This window comes from Colletotrichum truncatum, assembly GCF_014235925.2.
Source record: "Colletotrichum truncatum strain CMES1059 chromosome Unknown Contig_0009, whole genome shotgun sequence".
Taxonomy (NCBI): domain Eukaryota; kingdom Fungi; phylum Ascomycota; class Sordariomycetes; order Glomerellales; family Glomerellaceae; genus Colletotrichum; species Colletotrichum truncatum.
The window spans coordinates 1,526,465-1,542,286 of NW_027222406.1; the positions used below are offsets into that span (position 1 = coordinate 1,526,465).

Consider the following 15,822-nt stretch of genomic DNA (forward strand, 5'->3'; position numbering starts at 1 on the left):
TGTGAGGTCGTGTGAGGCACTCTTGTCCCCCCCCCCCCCCCCCCCCCCCCCCCCCCCCCTTTTCGCAGGGATACGCCTGGGATTCTTTTGCCGCACACTTTCGGAGTACGGATACAGCAATTAGAGGTCATTATACTAAACTGGTGGGGACACCGAGATGTAGATTCCATGGCACACGCGCGCCGGGTCGGAAATGTCCTTTGCTGCGGAGTACCATGTAGGAGAACGGACTCATCAGCTGAAGCTTGTGCCCAACGACACCGGCCTAGTGGCTCCTATCAACCCCACAGGGGTTACCATATGCCACGTAATATAACAGTAGGTACTGAAAGTCTATGCGGTAGGGGAACCCATCAACTAGCCCTTAGTGCTTCCGTTGCCTATAGTACTACTCAGTAGGTACGGCTGATGGGGCACCCAATCGCTTTACTCGCATTCAATGCGAGCTGCAAGCGACCATGTGTTTCAACCCTCCTGATCCACAAAGCAAGCGGTCAGTAGGATGATGGTCTCCCGGGACGCTAAAAGACGCCGTTGAGCCCCTCAAACAACTACTTACACCCAGAAGCATCCAACAACGGCAGAGCTACGCGGCCATGACGAAGGCTTCTACCTGAAGTAAACACACCATCTTTTTGGTGAGGCTGCTTGCACCTACCTGAGCATAGCAGGCGAGGGGCAGTTGAGCCTCAAGCCGTAAAATCCCGCGGCTTACCCGATCTCGCCGTTGCGTGTCTTAAAGTCCGCTTCAAAAGTCCGCTGGGTCATTTGATTCTTGCCTCGTCTGTACATGAAGCGCCCGTTCACGTTAGAAAACAAGTAACTACAGACAGCCTCAAGCGATTTATGACATGTCGGTAGGAGTGAATCAATTGCCTCCAACATTTTGGGTCCAGCCAACTGATGAATAATGTACGTACACCGGGATTTCCGTGGCAGTAGAGGACGGCGGGAAGGCTGCGTCACTCCTGTATCGTTATCTTCCGGTGCTCTCCGTTCCGCGTCCCTCCATGGCTTGAAAGAGGCGCCTTGATCGCCGACATGCATGGTCCCGCGGCTTGGCTCCGTTGACACATGCCGTGGCAGGTCAACCAGCAGGCAGCAACCGGGCTGAAGTAGTATTCTTGTAATGTCTCCGAAGCTACATGTCCGTTTTATTACGTAGGCACTCCTTGAACATGTAAAGCTTTACTGAACAGGGTGCCCGCGGCCAGCCTTCTCAGGTGTCTTCGAACAAGTGCACTGACAACCGTCGTCGATAGTCTGTGACGGCTCTATTTCAGATAGCAGCTGCCGAGCCGCTCTCGGTGCCGACGTCTGGAGTTAGTTTGGCATCGTCCGAAGCCTGCGGGACCGTCAGCAGCTTCAGATCAACCCAGCAGACAATGTGGATGTGACAGACAACTCATCGCGGATATCCCGACGAACTGACTCGGTAGGCGCCTGGTTCAGCCCGGTCCCGCTGTAAGCGCCCCCTATACGGCTGAAGGAAGAGCAAGACGAAGGAGGAATCTCACTGCCTGTCTCGCCTGCATAGTCTGGTCATTTGTTTCCTGTTCTTCATCAGAACTCTTTAGCGATATTCCCACCGTGTAGCCCCATTAAACTAATCTTGAAGGCAAGAAAAAGGAGAAGCCACAATGGTGGTGGGAAACCGTGGCAAAGCGAGTCTAGCGGATATAAGCGAGCGTGAACCGAAAGCGAGCAAAAGTGGGAAATCAAACGGTGGTTGAAGCAAGAACCAGCGGAGTTCCCAGAAATCAGGGTCGTCAGGGATGCTGAGGAACCACGCGGCGATTCCGTGATAAAATCTTGGATTGACGGGTCAGCGTTGCTTGTAGTCACGCCGCGATGCGATGTGTGCCAACATGAATCGCCAAGGAAGAAGCTTGGAGAAAGAGGGAGTAAGTAATATAGAAACTCGATCGCCACGAATTAAACCTCCCGTGCGGTGCAACACCCCGCCACAAGATACCCTCAGAGTCATTGTCTGGAAAGGGCAAGGGGGCAAATGTAATCAGCAAGGTAAAAAGTGGCCCGTCTTGGCGATCCGCAACGCTTGCGCAGCAGTGACCAACTGCCAAGTCGTGTACTTCCAATTTGGTCCTTGAAAGCTTGGCTTTGGCTTTCTCGAAGACACAGACTGCACTGGACTTGGCTGGCTGCCTTTTTCTTTTCTCTTCTTCTTCTGCCTTAGGTAAGCCACACGCCACAAAGTACAGGTGGCTCATTATCACTCGCCCGCCACATGCATTCGATACGCGCCACTTCTTCACCGAAGAACAACAGTCACCAATACTTTTGCTGCGTTCTTCATACGGAACACACCGAGGAGGCTACCTGGCCCAATTTCAAATCTGTCCTTTTAACTCTAAGTCCAACCTTACGTGGCCAGAACTGCCTACATCAAGAATAACTGCCCCCAAAATAAGGGAAATCAGGTATCCTTTGAAACACCGCCATCGTATGCCGTGACGCGGCCACTTCTCTCAAGAGTTCTTCAGGCAACCCCCGCCAAACGGGTCTCATTTCAACTCCGAACGCGACACACACACACACATACACACATCGTGTTGCACCGACATTCCATCAAAAAAGCGCGCAAGCCTCACGCCGGCGCATGCAGACAAGGGCAATGCAACTCTCGCTTACGCTATCTCTGGCCATCTCGCTGTTACCCCTGTTGAAGGGAGCAGCAGCAGCCAAAGTCCCCAAGAATGCAATCCTCCTCTCGGACGTCAAGTCCCTCACACTCCGCGGCAGCGGCGCAAAGACAACTCACCGCCGCGTGCCCGCCGCCCCCCAGCTGAAATGCATCTCCTCAAAGGCCATCTGCGAACTGCACGACATTGACGTCATGCGCTGCACAAACCAGGGATCTGGATACTCTTCCGAGGACATCCAGTGGTCTTGTGTAGCTTCCCTCCCAGAGGAGCTGAAGCTCGGTTCGACAGACGTTGTCTGTGAAGGCTACTCCTCTCGCGATGACCCGTACGTTCTTAAAGGGAGCTGCGGAGTAGAGTACCGTCTTGCGCTCACGGAGAAGGGTGAGCGGAGGTATCCCAACCTGGGTAAGAGCCGTGGAGGTAGCGGTAGTGGCGACGAGTCAGACTGGGGTGCAATTCTCTTTGGCATCTTATTCTTCGCCGTTCTGGCTTGGATCGTCTACTCGGCGTGCGTTGCAGGTGCACAGAATCGGAGGGCCGGAGCCGGTCAACGCCGTGGAGGCGGCGGTGGTGGAGGAGGAGGTGGAGGCGGAGGCGGATGGGATCCCGGCTTCGGCCCCGATAACAATGACCCTCCGCCGCCCTACCCTGGCAACAAACCTTCAGGCTGGCAGGCCGGAAATCAGCAGGGCTGGAGACCTGGATTCTGGAGCGGAACAGCGGCCGGTGGCGCCGCGGGTTACGGTGCTGGGTACTATCATGGACGAAACAGCGCGAGAAATCAACGGGGTTACGGTTCAGGCTGGGGAAACGACGACAGTAGCGGCAGCTCTTGGGGTGCCGGTCCTTCCAGGTCATCGACGAGCTCCTCTAGCTCGTCGGCGCGTCGTGAAAGCACCGGTTTCGGGTCTACAAGCAGAAGATAGCCCACAGCATCATTATGATTTAGCAAATTTGAACCAGCTGGTTATCTGAACGGGTTAATTTAAGGCGACTTTCTAGGTCTATCCTGTACACCCAGCTCTCGTACATCCATCGCCCCTCCCTGTCTGGCCTCCTGTTCTTGAAGAAAAGCCCCTGAAGGGGTGTGATAGTATGTACATACTCAGGTCCAGGCCGTCTTCCATACACGTAAAAGTACAACACATCATTTCCAAGTCAAGCATCCTCTGGACCCCCGAGGTATCATACCATGAAATCCCCTGCTGCGAAACAAACTCCAAACTGCGCAAACATGTTCGATGGATATCGAAATTACAGCCCATGTGTCGAGGCTCTCAGGCTCTCGTATCGCACGAGCCAGAAATTCAAGCGAAGCGAAAAAATCCTCTACGAGGCTAGTGGTGTACAGACATGACGTCCAACCGATCGAATGCCCGTGAGCAGTTGGGGCACTTTCGCATGCGGTTGCTGATTCGATCATCCACACACTGGTGGCAAAACAGGTGGCCACACGTCTTCAAAGCCGTATCCTTGAAGTTGTTGCGGCATACAGTACATAGTGCGAAGGTCTATCGTCGTTAGATGGCCGTGTTTGGGTAAAAGGGGCAGGTTTGACTTACTCTAAGCATTTCCTCTTCTTCCGACGAGTTGCTCAACGCCTTGCGTTTCCAATCGTCTCTTTCCTTCTGGACCATGTCTGCGCGCACCTTGAGTCGTTCCACCTCGGCTTCTTGAGTAGTCGTCCGTTCTCGCGCTGCAGCGACGGCTGCGTCCCGAGATTTGACGAGGTTCGTCAATTCGTTGATTTGGTTCTTATACGAATCAACCCGGCGCGCAGCGTCGGAGCTGGTCGTCTCCATCTTCTTGTGTTCCGCAGCCATGGCCGCATTTGCCTGCTTCAGGTCCGAGAGTTGCTTCTCGAGGTTGCTAATCAAGATTCGATGTTGCGCCTCAACCTCCTTCAGTTGAGCTACTATTTCAGAACTCTTGCGGTTCTGGCTTCGAAGTACACCAAGCTCACGGTCCCTCATATCGGCGTCCTTCTTGACCGCAAAATACTTCTGGTCGACCTTTTGCTTCTCGGCAAGCGCTGCGGCAACTCGTTCTTCGAGGACGGTAAAGTCCATAACCTTCTTCTGTGCCAAAGTCATGGATCGCTTGTATGCTTGTTGAAGCGCGGGAAGTTCCTTGTTGATGGACTCGAAATCCTGCTGCAGCTTCTTGTATTTGGCCAGCAGTTCCTCCGCTGGCAGGCTGTCCAACTCGGGGTTGGGGTCTGCCATCTGCTGGTCTTCGGCAGGCTTCAATCGCTGCAGTTCCAATTCCAACGACTGGATCCGGTCCTCCTGCGCCCCCGTGAGCTCCTTGAGGTGTTGGTGCGCCTGCTTCTCCTCCTTCTCTCGCGTCTCCAACATGTTGGCCTTGGCATACCATTCGTCTCGGGCTGCTCGGATTCGGGTCAAGTCTGCGTCGCGCTCCTCAACCTGTCGCTCCAAATCCGAAGTAATCATTTGAGCCTCGTCGTTGAGCTTGGTCCGGAATGCTGTTCGCTCGGACTGCAGCTTCTCGGCCTCTTCTCTCAACTGCTTGTTTGTGGCTTCCAAGTGATTGACCCTCTTGATGAGATCCTCGTTCTGGCTTTTGAACTGCTTGAAAACTTCGGTCCTAATGAAGTCTTCATCGGTGAGACCTTCACGTCGTGACTTGAGGGCCGAATTCTCCTCCTGCAGCGTCTTGATGTCTGCTTGTGCAGCCTCCAACTGCTCCTTCTGCTTTGCGACAACAGCAGATGCCTCCTCAAACTTGATCAAGGCCTCAGCCGCATTGCCGTTTGCCTCAGCGTTGTCGCTGCCATTCTCTCCCCCGGCGATTGTTGGCTTGGCGCTGGCGATGAACTGCTGCTCAAGCTTCTGCACTTGAGCACTCTTTAGTCTGTCCATGCGCTTCTCAGCCTTGAAAAACCTGAGGCTGGCCTTGTTGAGATCTTCAGATAGTTGCTCATTTTCCTGGTGAGCTCGGTCGAGTTTCACCAAATAATCCTTTTGTTGGGCGAGAAGGCTGTTAACCCTGGTTTCCAAATCGGCGATATTTGGCGTAATCTGGCCCCTGGCGCTTGCGATCCGATTGAGCACAGCCTCGGCTCGCTTCTTGATATCTGAGGCGGTGTCGTCCAGGTGTCGTTGGAACTCATCATTGTCCTTAAAATGCGTGCTGGTTATGTACGGAGGGTCTTGGGTCTCGAGTCAGTATCAAACTAGGTTGGGCTGAGAAAAAGAAACTTACTTGACGGGCCTGATGGTGGTGGTAGCGCGGGATCCACGAGCTGCTCCATCTCCTCCAAGACCTGCAACAGTCAGCGCAGGCACTGAATCAAGGGATCAATCAAACTGACCTGCTTCCACCATGTTTCGATGATGCGAATGTGATCCTCCCGATACACGAGGTTTTTCTGCAATTGTTCGACGCGTGACTCAAAGTCGGCCTTCTCCCTCTTGGTCTCTTGCAGTTGCCTGTATATGGCGCCCTTTTGGTAATTCTGAACTTATCATCAGCTTCGCGCCTTTTCCATATGTATTTCGCGTCATGCGACTGTGTGCAGAGGCAGACATTGTGGGAGGGAATCGGATGCGTGGAAGACAGGGAGACGGAATGCCGTCAGCCAGCCTCGTCGCCCTCGGAAGCCGACCGAAAGGCCATTCCAGGCCAGTCGACGGCAATCCGCCAGTGTTGGGCGTGGCTAGTGGCTGTCGATGATCGTGATGTCGCGCAGCCGTTGATGGCAGAGGGGGATCGCGTGGGGTTCCATTGATTGTTGAGAAAACTTGATGTGTTGGGAAACTGTGTCTCGTGACACTTACCTCGATCCAATACTCCTCGGCAGTATCGCCGCTATCGCCCTTGGACTTGCTTCCATTGACGGTTTGATGTCGCTTGCTAGGAGGAGCGAGATCCTCAGCAGTGCTGATGGGAGGTCTCTTCCTGTCCTCCATCTTGGATAAGGTGGACGGACGGGGCGAGGCAGTTGGGGCTGAAGTCGCTACAGGCATGAGAAAGGCAGAGATGCTGAGACAGCTTATGCGTCCGAGGCGGCGAAAAGCGATGAGCGTGACTGGATGGAAAAGCCAGAGGGTGATTACACGTTGATTCGGGCCATGCGTGGTGTCGAGACGGTCGGAACTAGTCGGATTCACGGGGACGAAGGGGGATGGAATCCTTGGGTAAGGAGTTGAATTTTCGAGGTTGAACGCCGACGCTTCACGTTCAAATCAAGCCAGCCCGGCACGTCCCAGACAGGACTAGCGTCACGCTCGCGGATGGGGCTGCCTCCTGCTTATCGGCCAGTCAGGCGCCCCGCGCAAAATGTACCCTTCGGTTAATCATCGGGGTCCCTCTAATCTACTTTATCAGTCACTTTTTTGTCCCGCGGCCGTCTTCAAAAGTCTTGTGCGAGCCAATTCTTCTCCGACAAAACCGACCACGACGATTTGCAACAAACTTTTGGTCCGGCCATGAGGCTATTCTTACATCTATAACCAGAGGACACTCGATACCACCGCCATCATGAGCTCAATGTTCAAAAAAAAGGGAGGCATGGCCTTCAAGCCAAAAATGCCCCAGGCCCGTCCTCGAGCGCCTGGCGCTGCCTCGACGCAACCGCCAAAGGCCCCGTCGTCGACCGCCACGGAAACAGCGACGCAGCCAGAGGCTCCTTCCGTCTCAAACGACAAGACGACGCAGAAGATCGTTAACACTGCTGGAGTGGAGGAACCGGAGGCGACCCAGTCACCTAATACCCCGCCATCAACGAGTCCGAACGTGGGACAGGCTTTTACGCCACAGTCACAGCAACCTGAATCTTCAACCGTTGTGAAACCGACAGCACAGGAAGATCCCACCCTCAAGGATACTACGCACTCGGGCGAATTCACTGGCAGCCCGGCAACTTCGACCCAGGCACCGACTACTCCTGTGGTGGAGACCCCGCCATCGACCTCCACCACTCAACCCAACGACACGGCGCCCGCTCAGCTACAAACCCCCCCTGCCACTGCCACTGACCCCTCTGGCACCGATGCGCTACCATCTATCGAGACGCAGGCCGACGGCATCATAGCGCCCACAGCGAACAAGACTACAAAGGCCCCGGCCAAGCGAACCAAGAAAAGAGCCCCTCAACCTGGCGACGAGACTGAAGAGGGAGACGGGTCCGCAGCCCCTAAGCCTAAGCGACAGCGCAAAAAGAATGATGGCGCAACAACGGAAGATGGCAGTGAGGCCCAGAAGCGACCGGCCCGACCGAGAAAGAAGAAGGCGGCGGAAGACGGCGCCGTTACGGACGGGGCGGAGGACGGAGCGACCGAAATGCCAAGAAGGGAATCCTCTCGCCGAGCCCGTTCAGTAACACCAGATGACGCCGAAAATCAGGAGGCCGATCTCAGCGTCCTCACGATGGGCGACTTGACACGAGACCTCCGCATCGGAAAAAAATTCAGTCGGCACGATGAACTTCTACAGCGACACCGCGATAAGCAGCTGAAAGCCAGAGAGAGGCTCAAGAACAAGAGGAACGGATCAGAAGACGTAGGTTCGGAGAGCGGTACGCCAGCACCAACCACCGGCAGCGGCCAGGGCACGCCGGTGCCCGTCCCCATGCCGAAGGCGAAACCAGCCAGTGGCGGCGGTGGCATGGGCCAGTCCGGGCCTCAATTCCAGATCATCGACGGCCAGATCGTGGTGGACCAAAACTCGCTCGCTCTCGACCGGCACGCTATCGCCGACGCCGCGGCCGAGGACATGCTCGAGATCGAGGAGAACGACTTCACGACACTTACGACGCAGAACAGCTATCGTACCGGCTCGAAACTCAAGGGACCCAACGTGTGGACGGAGGAAGAGACAGAGCTGTTCTACCGGGGACTGCGTATGTTCGGCACGGACTTCCAGATGATCAGCGGCATGTTCCCCGGCAAGAACCGACGTCACGTCAAGATGAAGTTCAACCGCGAGGAGCGCCACGCGCCGGCGCGGATCGACGCTATCCTCGTCGGCAAGAAGGAGCTCCAGATCGATCTCGAGGAATACAAGACGTGGACCAAGGCGGAGTACGAGCCTGTAGAGGCCATCATGGCCGCTCAGCGCCAGCAACAGGCTGAGTTCGACGCGGAGCAGGCAAAGGCGAAGGCGGCCAAGGATGCCATCAATGCCAGGAAGAAGGCGGCGCTCGAAGACCCCGTCGACGGCGCAGGTGGTTTTGAGGATGGCGAGTCTTCCACCGGCGGAGGCAAGAACAAGCCGCGACCGCAGGCCAGTGTTGGACCCCAGATCACTGTCGACGCCGATGGCATGATCACCATTGACGAGACAAACATGGATCCGGACGCCGGACGAAAGAAGAAGGGCGCAAGCAAGGCGAAGAAGAAGGCAGTGGAGTACAACATGCGCGGCGAGATCATTAGATGATAAGGGGGTGAGTCTACGGGACAGGCTCCCGGCTCAAGATTGCTTTTGAGCACAGGCAAGGGGAGGGGGGAGAGAGAGAGAGAGACAAACGGAGGGTGGGATTCAGGCGGCTAGGAGACAGATACCCTATTATTGGCTCTACGCGGACAGCACAGTTCCGAGAGCTCGGTTGCATCAGGCGGCGTTGGTAATTGTATTTTACAGCAGCGAAAAGACCACACACACAGGATGGTACCTTGGGACACATTTTACCCTCACTCACTAGGGTAACAGAACAATAAGAAAAGACAAAGTCAATCAATCAATCACTTACTTGGCGATTATTACTTTCGTCTTTCACCTTAACGATCCCCACCTCATTGGTCCTTTGACACACCTGTGAATCTAGTGGCTCCAAACGGCACACCTCCGGAGCCTGTTCTTCTTCGTCGTCTTCTTCTTCTTCTTCTTCTTCTTCTTCTTCGCGTCACCGCATACAGCAGTGAAACACAATGAAAAAGATGGTACAAGAAATCAAAAATAAGCCCTGTACGGCCCTCGCAGGGAGCACCATACGGTGACGGGCACGGCCGCGATGTGCAATGCAGGTCCCCCCTTCACCCCGACCCGGTTCTCTTGATCTCCGGATCGTCAAAGCAGGTAAGTATGAATAAGAAGAAGAAAGAAACTACCAAGAGAGTGTGAGGCGACATGAGCATTTATACCCGTGAAGAAATGAATTCAGGCAGCAAAGGTCGATGTACGTACCATACCCAAGTCCAATGTGAGGCCACTTGAGGCCAAATTTGGATTTGGCCTCACAGGAACGTACCTTTGTGTGCAGTTTGCTTTCAACAAAGATGTCACAGGGGTGATTGCATGAATGGCACGTAAAAGTTGAATTACCTGGCACTGCCTATAGCCTGGCTACCTGGAACCGACGCCGCGCTGTATTCCGAGCCAGAACAGGAGCACTCCCGGTCAACAGACAAAGTGCATTTGCAACCGAGTAGCATTCGACCACATATGCGTCAATTCGTTTCCCGCATATCGATCGCCCTGTGGCCCCCCAAGTCAACTTAGAGGGAACAAAAATCTACCTCCTCTGCGAATAATGGAGCGCCCTGTTGGCCTCGACGTTGAAAACCTTCAATCCTCCTGGACAAGGTATCCTGCGGTCTCTCCCTAAATCTGTGTTACCAAAGCCAACACCGTCCGGTTAATCCCTGAGCCTTGCGTGTCTGTCGTAGAATGAGTTGTCATGCAGTCGTTCCAAGTTGGCTTAGTTCTGGGGAGGATCATCGTCATCGGGCTGGTCGAACAGAAAGTTTGCCGCGAGCTCCTCGTTCTTATCGCAAGCGAAGTAAGCCTGAATAGCGGCGTCACGGTCGAAGCCAAGGCGGCATAACTAAGATTCGTTAGTGTTTTAATGGAAATCAGACCCTCTGGATAGCTTACCCGCTCAATGGCATCGCGCTCCTCCTCGGTAACGGCGATAGCTTGCGCACCAGGGGGCAAGGGAACGTCATCGTCCACCTCTTCGCCCAATAGCTGCAGGAACTGATCGGGGTTATTGGCGATCAGCTGGGCAAGCTGAGGGTTGCCAGCGCCGAGCTGCTGGAGGATGGGCTCCAGCATCTGGGGCTGCTGTTGAACAACCTGGCGCAGCTGCTGGAACTGAGCGTTGTTTCTCAAAAAGTCCAAGTTGCCAAAGCCACCCTGAGCCGCGGCGGCGGCGGCTGCGGCAGCTGCGGCCGCTTGGGAGTTACCACCAGGTGCACGAGTAGGGCCAGTGCCACCACTGCCACCACGCTGGGCTGCGAGGTCGAAGAGATTGACGTTTCCGTCGTCGCCTCCGCCACCGGCTGCGGGCTCAGCTGCGGGAGCGGCAGGAGCAGCCTGGCGTTGCTGCTGCTCTTCCTGAATGTTATCGGGGATACCCTATCGTACGTCAGTCATGGCTTGACTCCTCTTTTAGCGAACGGTCCAATCTCACGGTAAGCAGGTACTCAACGGCGCGGTCGGGGTTGTAGAAGGCAGCACGCATGGCAGCGTCAATTTGGGTACGCTCAAAGCCCATGGCCTCCATGTTTGCAATCACCTCCTGGCGCTGGGCGCCCATGGCCATCGAGGGGTCATTGCTGCCGGCGTCGCCGCCCGTGTTGCGAGCAGCCGGAGTCGGCGTAGAGGGGACCGCCGCCGGGGCAGCAGCCTGGGCTGCCGGAGCAGGAGGAGCAGCCGGGGTTGCGGCTACGGGTTGGGCCGGAGTCGCGGGGACGGCGGGAGCAGAAGAAGTCTCGGCGGGAGCGGGCTTGGGAGCCTTGGGCTGTTGGACAGTTAGCATCTCCGCTGGCTGGACAGTGGTTCAACGAATACGAACCTTGTTGACCATGCAGACAACGAAGCCCTTCTCCTCAATCTTGTAGGACTCGACGGTGTCGTCGTCCTTCAAAATCTTGCCTAAAATCCCTGTCAGCCGGCGTTATCGCAGTTGTTTTGCGCAAGACCACTCACCAGAGTAGATAAGCTTCTGATCCTTGGGATCCCATCCCTTCTCACCGGCAATCTTCTGCTTGACAACAGAGATCTGCGTATCCTGTTAGTCTCAAGCCTGGTGTCGCAAGGCAGCCGCGGAGGGGGATCTCGGAGGCGGAAGTGGGTGGGGGTAAACACACAAGGTCGGTGGGCTCGACATCGAGCGTAAACTTTTGCTGCTTCAAGTCCTGTAGAAAAGGCAAAAATTGTCAGCTGAAGCTCAAAGGCCAGTCGCCCAGTGGAGGAAGACGGAATGCGAAGGGCCGCATCACTCTGAAGCTGCATACCTTGAAGGTAACCTTCATCTTGTCCAGCTTCAGGGCAGCAAAAGGCTGCGATCACAGAAGGAGGGGCTGAGAGGGTTGGAGTGATGGAAATAAGCTGTGGTACAGCTTAGGGGGGTAGAAGTTGCGCTGGAATGTGATGCACCGGAAGCTGTGGGTGAAAGATGGGAAATCCGTCACCCAGAGGTTTTGTTGTGCGCGGGAAGGACAAGCACAGAATTAATGGAGATGACGAAGGTAAGTGGTGACCTGAAGTCAGTGTTTGGTTGCCGCGCAGTGGGGGAAGGCGGCGGGCGGTTGGTTGGCTGAGGCGGCTCCAATGGGCTGGGCTCTACGCTCTCTCTCTTATGTTTTGAGGTCAGTGGTTTGGTGCTGTTCCGCTCTTGCCCCACTGTAACCGAGCAGTCACAACGTTCTCTCTAATGCTGCCTTGGGCAAGTTCCTAGGAGCACTGGTAACTGGTTAGTGTCCGGATAGCGGTCGGGTGGCTCCTGCCTAGCTAAACTTTTTTCGTTGTAGTAGGAGTGGCGGTGCAGGCAACATTTACTGCACAACCTGGGGCAAGCAGGGTGAGGCGAGTATGAGGAGCCCGGTCTGCTAGGGAAGCCATTGGAAACCATTGGACGAGGAAGGGCACACACTCTTGGGAGCCTCTGCTCTGATTTGCGCCTCAACTCATTCGTTCATCCAACCCAGACAGCCTGCAGATTTTTTTTTTTATCTCGCAGCCACAGAAAGCGGGGTGCGACAGCCGGCAGGCTTATGTATCGGTTACTTCTAGATTGCTTACACAGCCGTTGTTGCAGATTTGTATAGGAACCTTTATTGACACTATGTGTGTTCTCGCTTTCAGGCGACCACCACGGATGATATCACACAGCTGCGTCTGAGTTCTGAGCTGGCTACCTCTCCCATCCATCTGCTTGCAGGACCGCTCAGAACGGAGCTGGGAGCAAATGCTGACGTAAGGTTGAGTGCCTCTGCATCTTGACCAACGCTACCGGACCGAGCGGTAATCTATCGGGATCATCTATGATCCGAGATCTGTCGAAGCATCCGCTCATCCTTCTAAGCCAACTTAAGAACGATTAGCAGCTTTGTGCCCCGCCGCCTATCCCTTCTTTGGCCCATCAGCCAAACTTAAAAGGATCCGTAGCCGAGCGACGACGTTTCGTGGCTCTGCCATCGTCCATCAGGTCATTGTTGCAAGAAGAAAATGTTTCATGTGACTCGTTAATTGTTGTAGCTACTGTAGCTATTCTAGCGCGTCGGTGGCTTCTCTCGCCAGCCGACTCTTCTTTTTCCTCCTCATCTCTTAGGACAACGCCACGCTGTAACAAAGAAAATAAAATCCTCAAATATGGTATCACCGCCCGAGTTTGTACTCCTCGTTGTCACCGAGGACGAAATAGGAATTAGTCGTTCATGAGGGACCACGCCGGGTCAGCTCTTTATCCTTTCCTTTTGTTTCTTGGGGCAGAGGCACACGCGTAGTTGGCGTGGCCTTGCCCCCTTTCTTCTTCTTCTTCTTATTCTTCATCATCATTATGATTGCTCCTGTGGACCATCCCCGTCCTCGACCCGATGCTTCCGGGTCTGGTACCCGTGAAGACTCGTGCGGGCTCCGGCGGTCAGTATCCACTCCGGGATCGGGGGTGTCATCTGTCGTTCGGTCGGATCCTCGTCCTTCTCTTGGGGCGACTCGAGCTCCGCCTTCTCCTCCTTGACAGGTTCGCCATTGGGGAAGAAGTTCTCAACGCTGTTTGTACGACTCAGAGGACTGGGACCCGAGGGCAGACTGCCGCTTCTCATTCGGCGAACGCTTTGCCGGTCCGAGATGACCCGGCAAGCGTCGGGCGCCGCCGTGACAATTGTGCCAGGTGTCACCATGGGTGGAGGGTCTGGTGAATCGGACCGGAACAGAGGGTGAATGTGGGATTCACTGGCAGACTCCATGCTAAAAGCAGGCTCTGGACGTCGAAGTGATCCCACGGGGCTGTAACTGCGGCTCCTACGGGGAGCACGTGGAGGCTCCAAATCCGTGTCTAGTGGCGCACCAGGACTCGGGCTGCGGCTTGTAGTAGGGCTGGCAGGAATTGTCTCCAGGAAGCGGCCGCCAGGGACTGGGGAAGATGTGCCAAGTACGGTCATACGGCTTTGCATGTCAACCGACGAGGTGTCCCAAGAATCGAATGACGAGTCCTCGTTGACACTGCTTGACCGAGAGCGATAGTGGTTCGAGTCGATCGACTCCGCCCGACGCTTTTCCCTCAACGGGAGCAGGCGAGTCCTGGAGGAGATGGGGCGAACGACGTTTGAAAGAGAAGAGCGAATTGAGCTCAGCGTCTCGGTTGCGGAGCGGCCACTGCTCGATGGAGGTGGCGTCTGAGAGCCCATCGAAGTAGACCGGCTCCTGCCTTCGTAGGTGGGCGAAGTACGGCTGTAAGGGATTGACTTGACGTGTACCGTGGGTGATCTTCTCGACTCTTCGTCCTTGCTGTAAGAGTCTGCCTCCTCCCTGGCAGAAAGGCGCGCCAGAACAAAGTGAATGACGATGAAAACGAGCTGACACGCAAAACAAAGGCCAAGAGCGGCGGACGACGCGATGAGAAAGCTCGTCTGCTTAGCACCAAGAACAGAGTCTGATAGGTTCCTCGTCGCATTGCCGAGGCAAATCATGGTGGCAACCGACGCCGCAGTAGCCATAGTACATGCCAGGACGCTGACGCCAAACATGGCGCTGATGACTCGCTTGGAGGAATTCCGGAGCTTGAAAATCAGGTTTGCTGACAACATCCATCCCAAAACCACCAGAAGGATGGTTTCCATAACCGAAGACAAAATTGATGACGTTCTCACAGGAGACGCCTGGGTAATGTGGATCGCGAGCACGATATGGATGACCACAATCGTGATGGTGGCGATCAGCGCGAGTACGCCAGCCACGACTGGAAGAGCTCGAGGCAAACCCATGGTCGAAATTGGGGCTGTCAAAGCCGAGAACTAGACTGTAAATTGAAATGGTGTTTTTCTGTTGTGAGTATCCGCCTCGTTCCAGATGAGGAAGACGGGTTTGCGTTGCGATGGGTCTGCCGGAGACCGGTGGGTATCAGAATCTGTTTGCTCTTCAATGCCGGTTTACATGCAAACGCTCAAAGGCCTGTCCGAATCGTGATCACCGTCAAGCTCACAGCTCTGCAGACGAGTTGAACAGAAACTGGAGTGGCCCTGCGGAGCGTAGGTAGGCTAAGCAGACTACCTTATTCGATGAGCAGCAAACCACAGAGAGGCAAGGCGGTCACGAGATGCCGGTTGGTGTAAGTAACAAGTCGACGAGAGTTTCCCGGATGGACGCCTATGAAAGAACGAGATAGTTGGGGGGCGCGGTCGACCAGCCGTGTACATGGGCAATGATGGCTATTCGATCTGTAAGAGAGCTCCGCATAGAAACTCTCCACAGGTTGAATAGATGATACAGGCGGTTGCTTATGCGACGAATAGAATACCGGGCAATGGGTAGCGAGGCTCTTGTACGGAACAAGATGAGATACTTCAGGTCTGGGGTCGCAAGGATGGGCCGTTAGCAAGCCAGGTTGTTGACGGGATGGGCTGAAGCGAAGCTTTCGAGGTTAAGTTAACGAGAGAATAGTAGTTGGTGAGAAGGGGAAATGGGGGTTGGTGGGCAAGAGGCGTAGGTGTAAGCAGAGGAGACGAAGAACGAAACCTGGGAGCCAAACAGATAAAGTATGGCAGGCGGTCGAGGACGCGTTTTTGTGTGTGCGGTGCCTGGGTTTGGGGTCGATGGTATTCCCTGTCGAAGTGGAGGAAGGACTGGGACTAGAAGGTCCAGCGTCGCGTGGGCAGACGGCAGACCAAGCGAGTTTATTCGTAGCGTAGGTGCTCTGGGTGTAAGGTACCTTACGCACACGCCTCGGCCGTTCGGTGGACTCAACAAG

At 55.1% G+C, this 15,822-nt stretch overlaps 5 protein-coding genes across 5 annotated transcripts; 2 read left to right on the forward strand and 3 right to left on the reverse strand.

The window, feature by feature from the left end:
- Positions 1-2,635: 2,635 nt before the first annotated feature.
- Positions 2,636-3,592, forward strand: CTRU02_212934 (DUF1183 domain-containing protein; the record flags this gene model as incomplete). Its single annotated transcript, XM_036721501.1, has 1 exon — positions 2,636-3,592. The coding sequence occupies one exon, from the start codon at positions 2,636-2,638 to the stop codon at positions 3,590-3,592; it is 957 nt and encodes a 318-aa protein (XP_036586669.1).
- A 411-nt stretch (positions 3,593-4,003) lies between these two features.
- CTRU02_212935 (E3 ubiquitin-protein ligase BRE1) lies at positions 4,004-6,655 on the reverse strand (the record flags this gene model as incomplete). Its single annotated transcript, XM_036721500.2, has 5 exons — positions 4,004-4,177; positions 4,229-5,838; positions 5,892-5,952; positions 6,001-6,144; positions 6,467-6,655. 5 exons carry the CDS (start codon positions 6,653-6,655, stop codon positions 4,004-4,006), a joined length of 2,178 nt encoding a protein of 725 aa, XP_036586670.2.
- A 514-nt stretch (positions 6,656-7,169) lies between these two features.
- CTRU02_212936 (myb-like DNA-binding domain-containing protein) lies at positions 7,170-9,068 on the forward strand (the record flags this gene model as incomplete). Its single annotated transcript, XM_036721502.1, has 1 exon — positions 7,170-9,068. The coding sequence occupies one exon, from the start codon at positions 7,170-7,172 to the stop codon at positions 9,066-9,068; it is 1,899 nt and encodes a 632-aa protein (XP_036586671.1).
- A 1,261-nt stretch (positions 9,069-10,329) lies between these two features.
- Positions 10,330-11,887, reverse strand: CTRU02_212937 (UV excision repair protein Rad23; the record flags this gene model as incomplete). Its single annotated transcript, XM_070205940.1, has 7 exons — positions 10,330-10,455; positions 10,506-10,974; positions 11,003-11,373; positions 11,428-11,507; positions 11,562-11,634; positions 11,723-11,770; positions 11,870-11,887. 7 exons carry the CDS (start codon positions 11,885-11,887, stop codon positions 10,330-10,332), a joined length of 1,185 nt encoding a protein of 394 aa, XP_070060333.1.
- A 1,524-nt stretch (positions 11,888-13,411) lies between these two features.
- Positions 13,412-14,839, reverse strand: CTRU02_212938 (uncharacterized protein; the record flags this gene model as incomplete). The annotated part of the gene is made up of 1 exon (XM_036721504.1): positions 13,412-14,839. One exon carries the CDS (start codon positions 14,837-14,839, stop codon positions 13,412-13,414), a length of 1,428 nt encoding a protein of 475 aa, XP_036586673.1.
- Between the last annotated feature and the right edge of the window lie 983 nt (positions 14,840-15,822).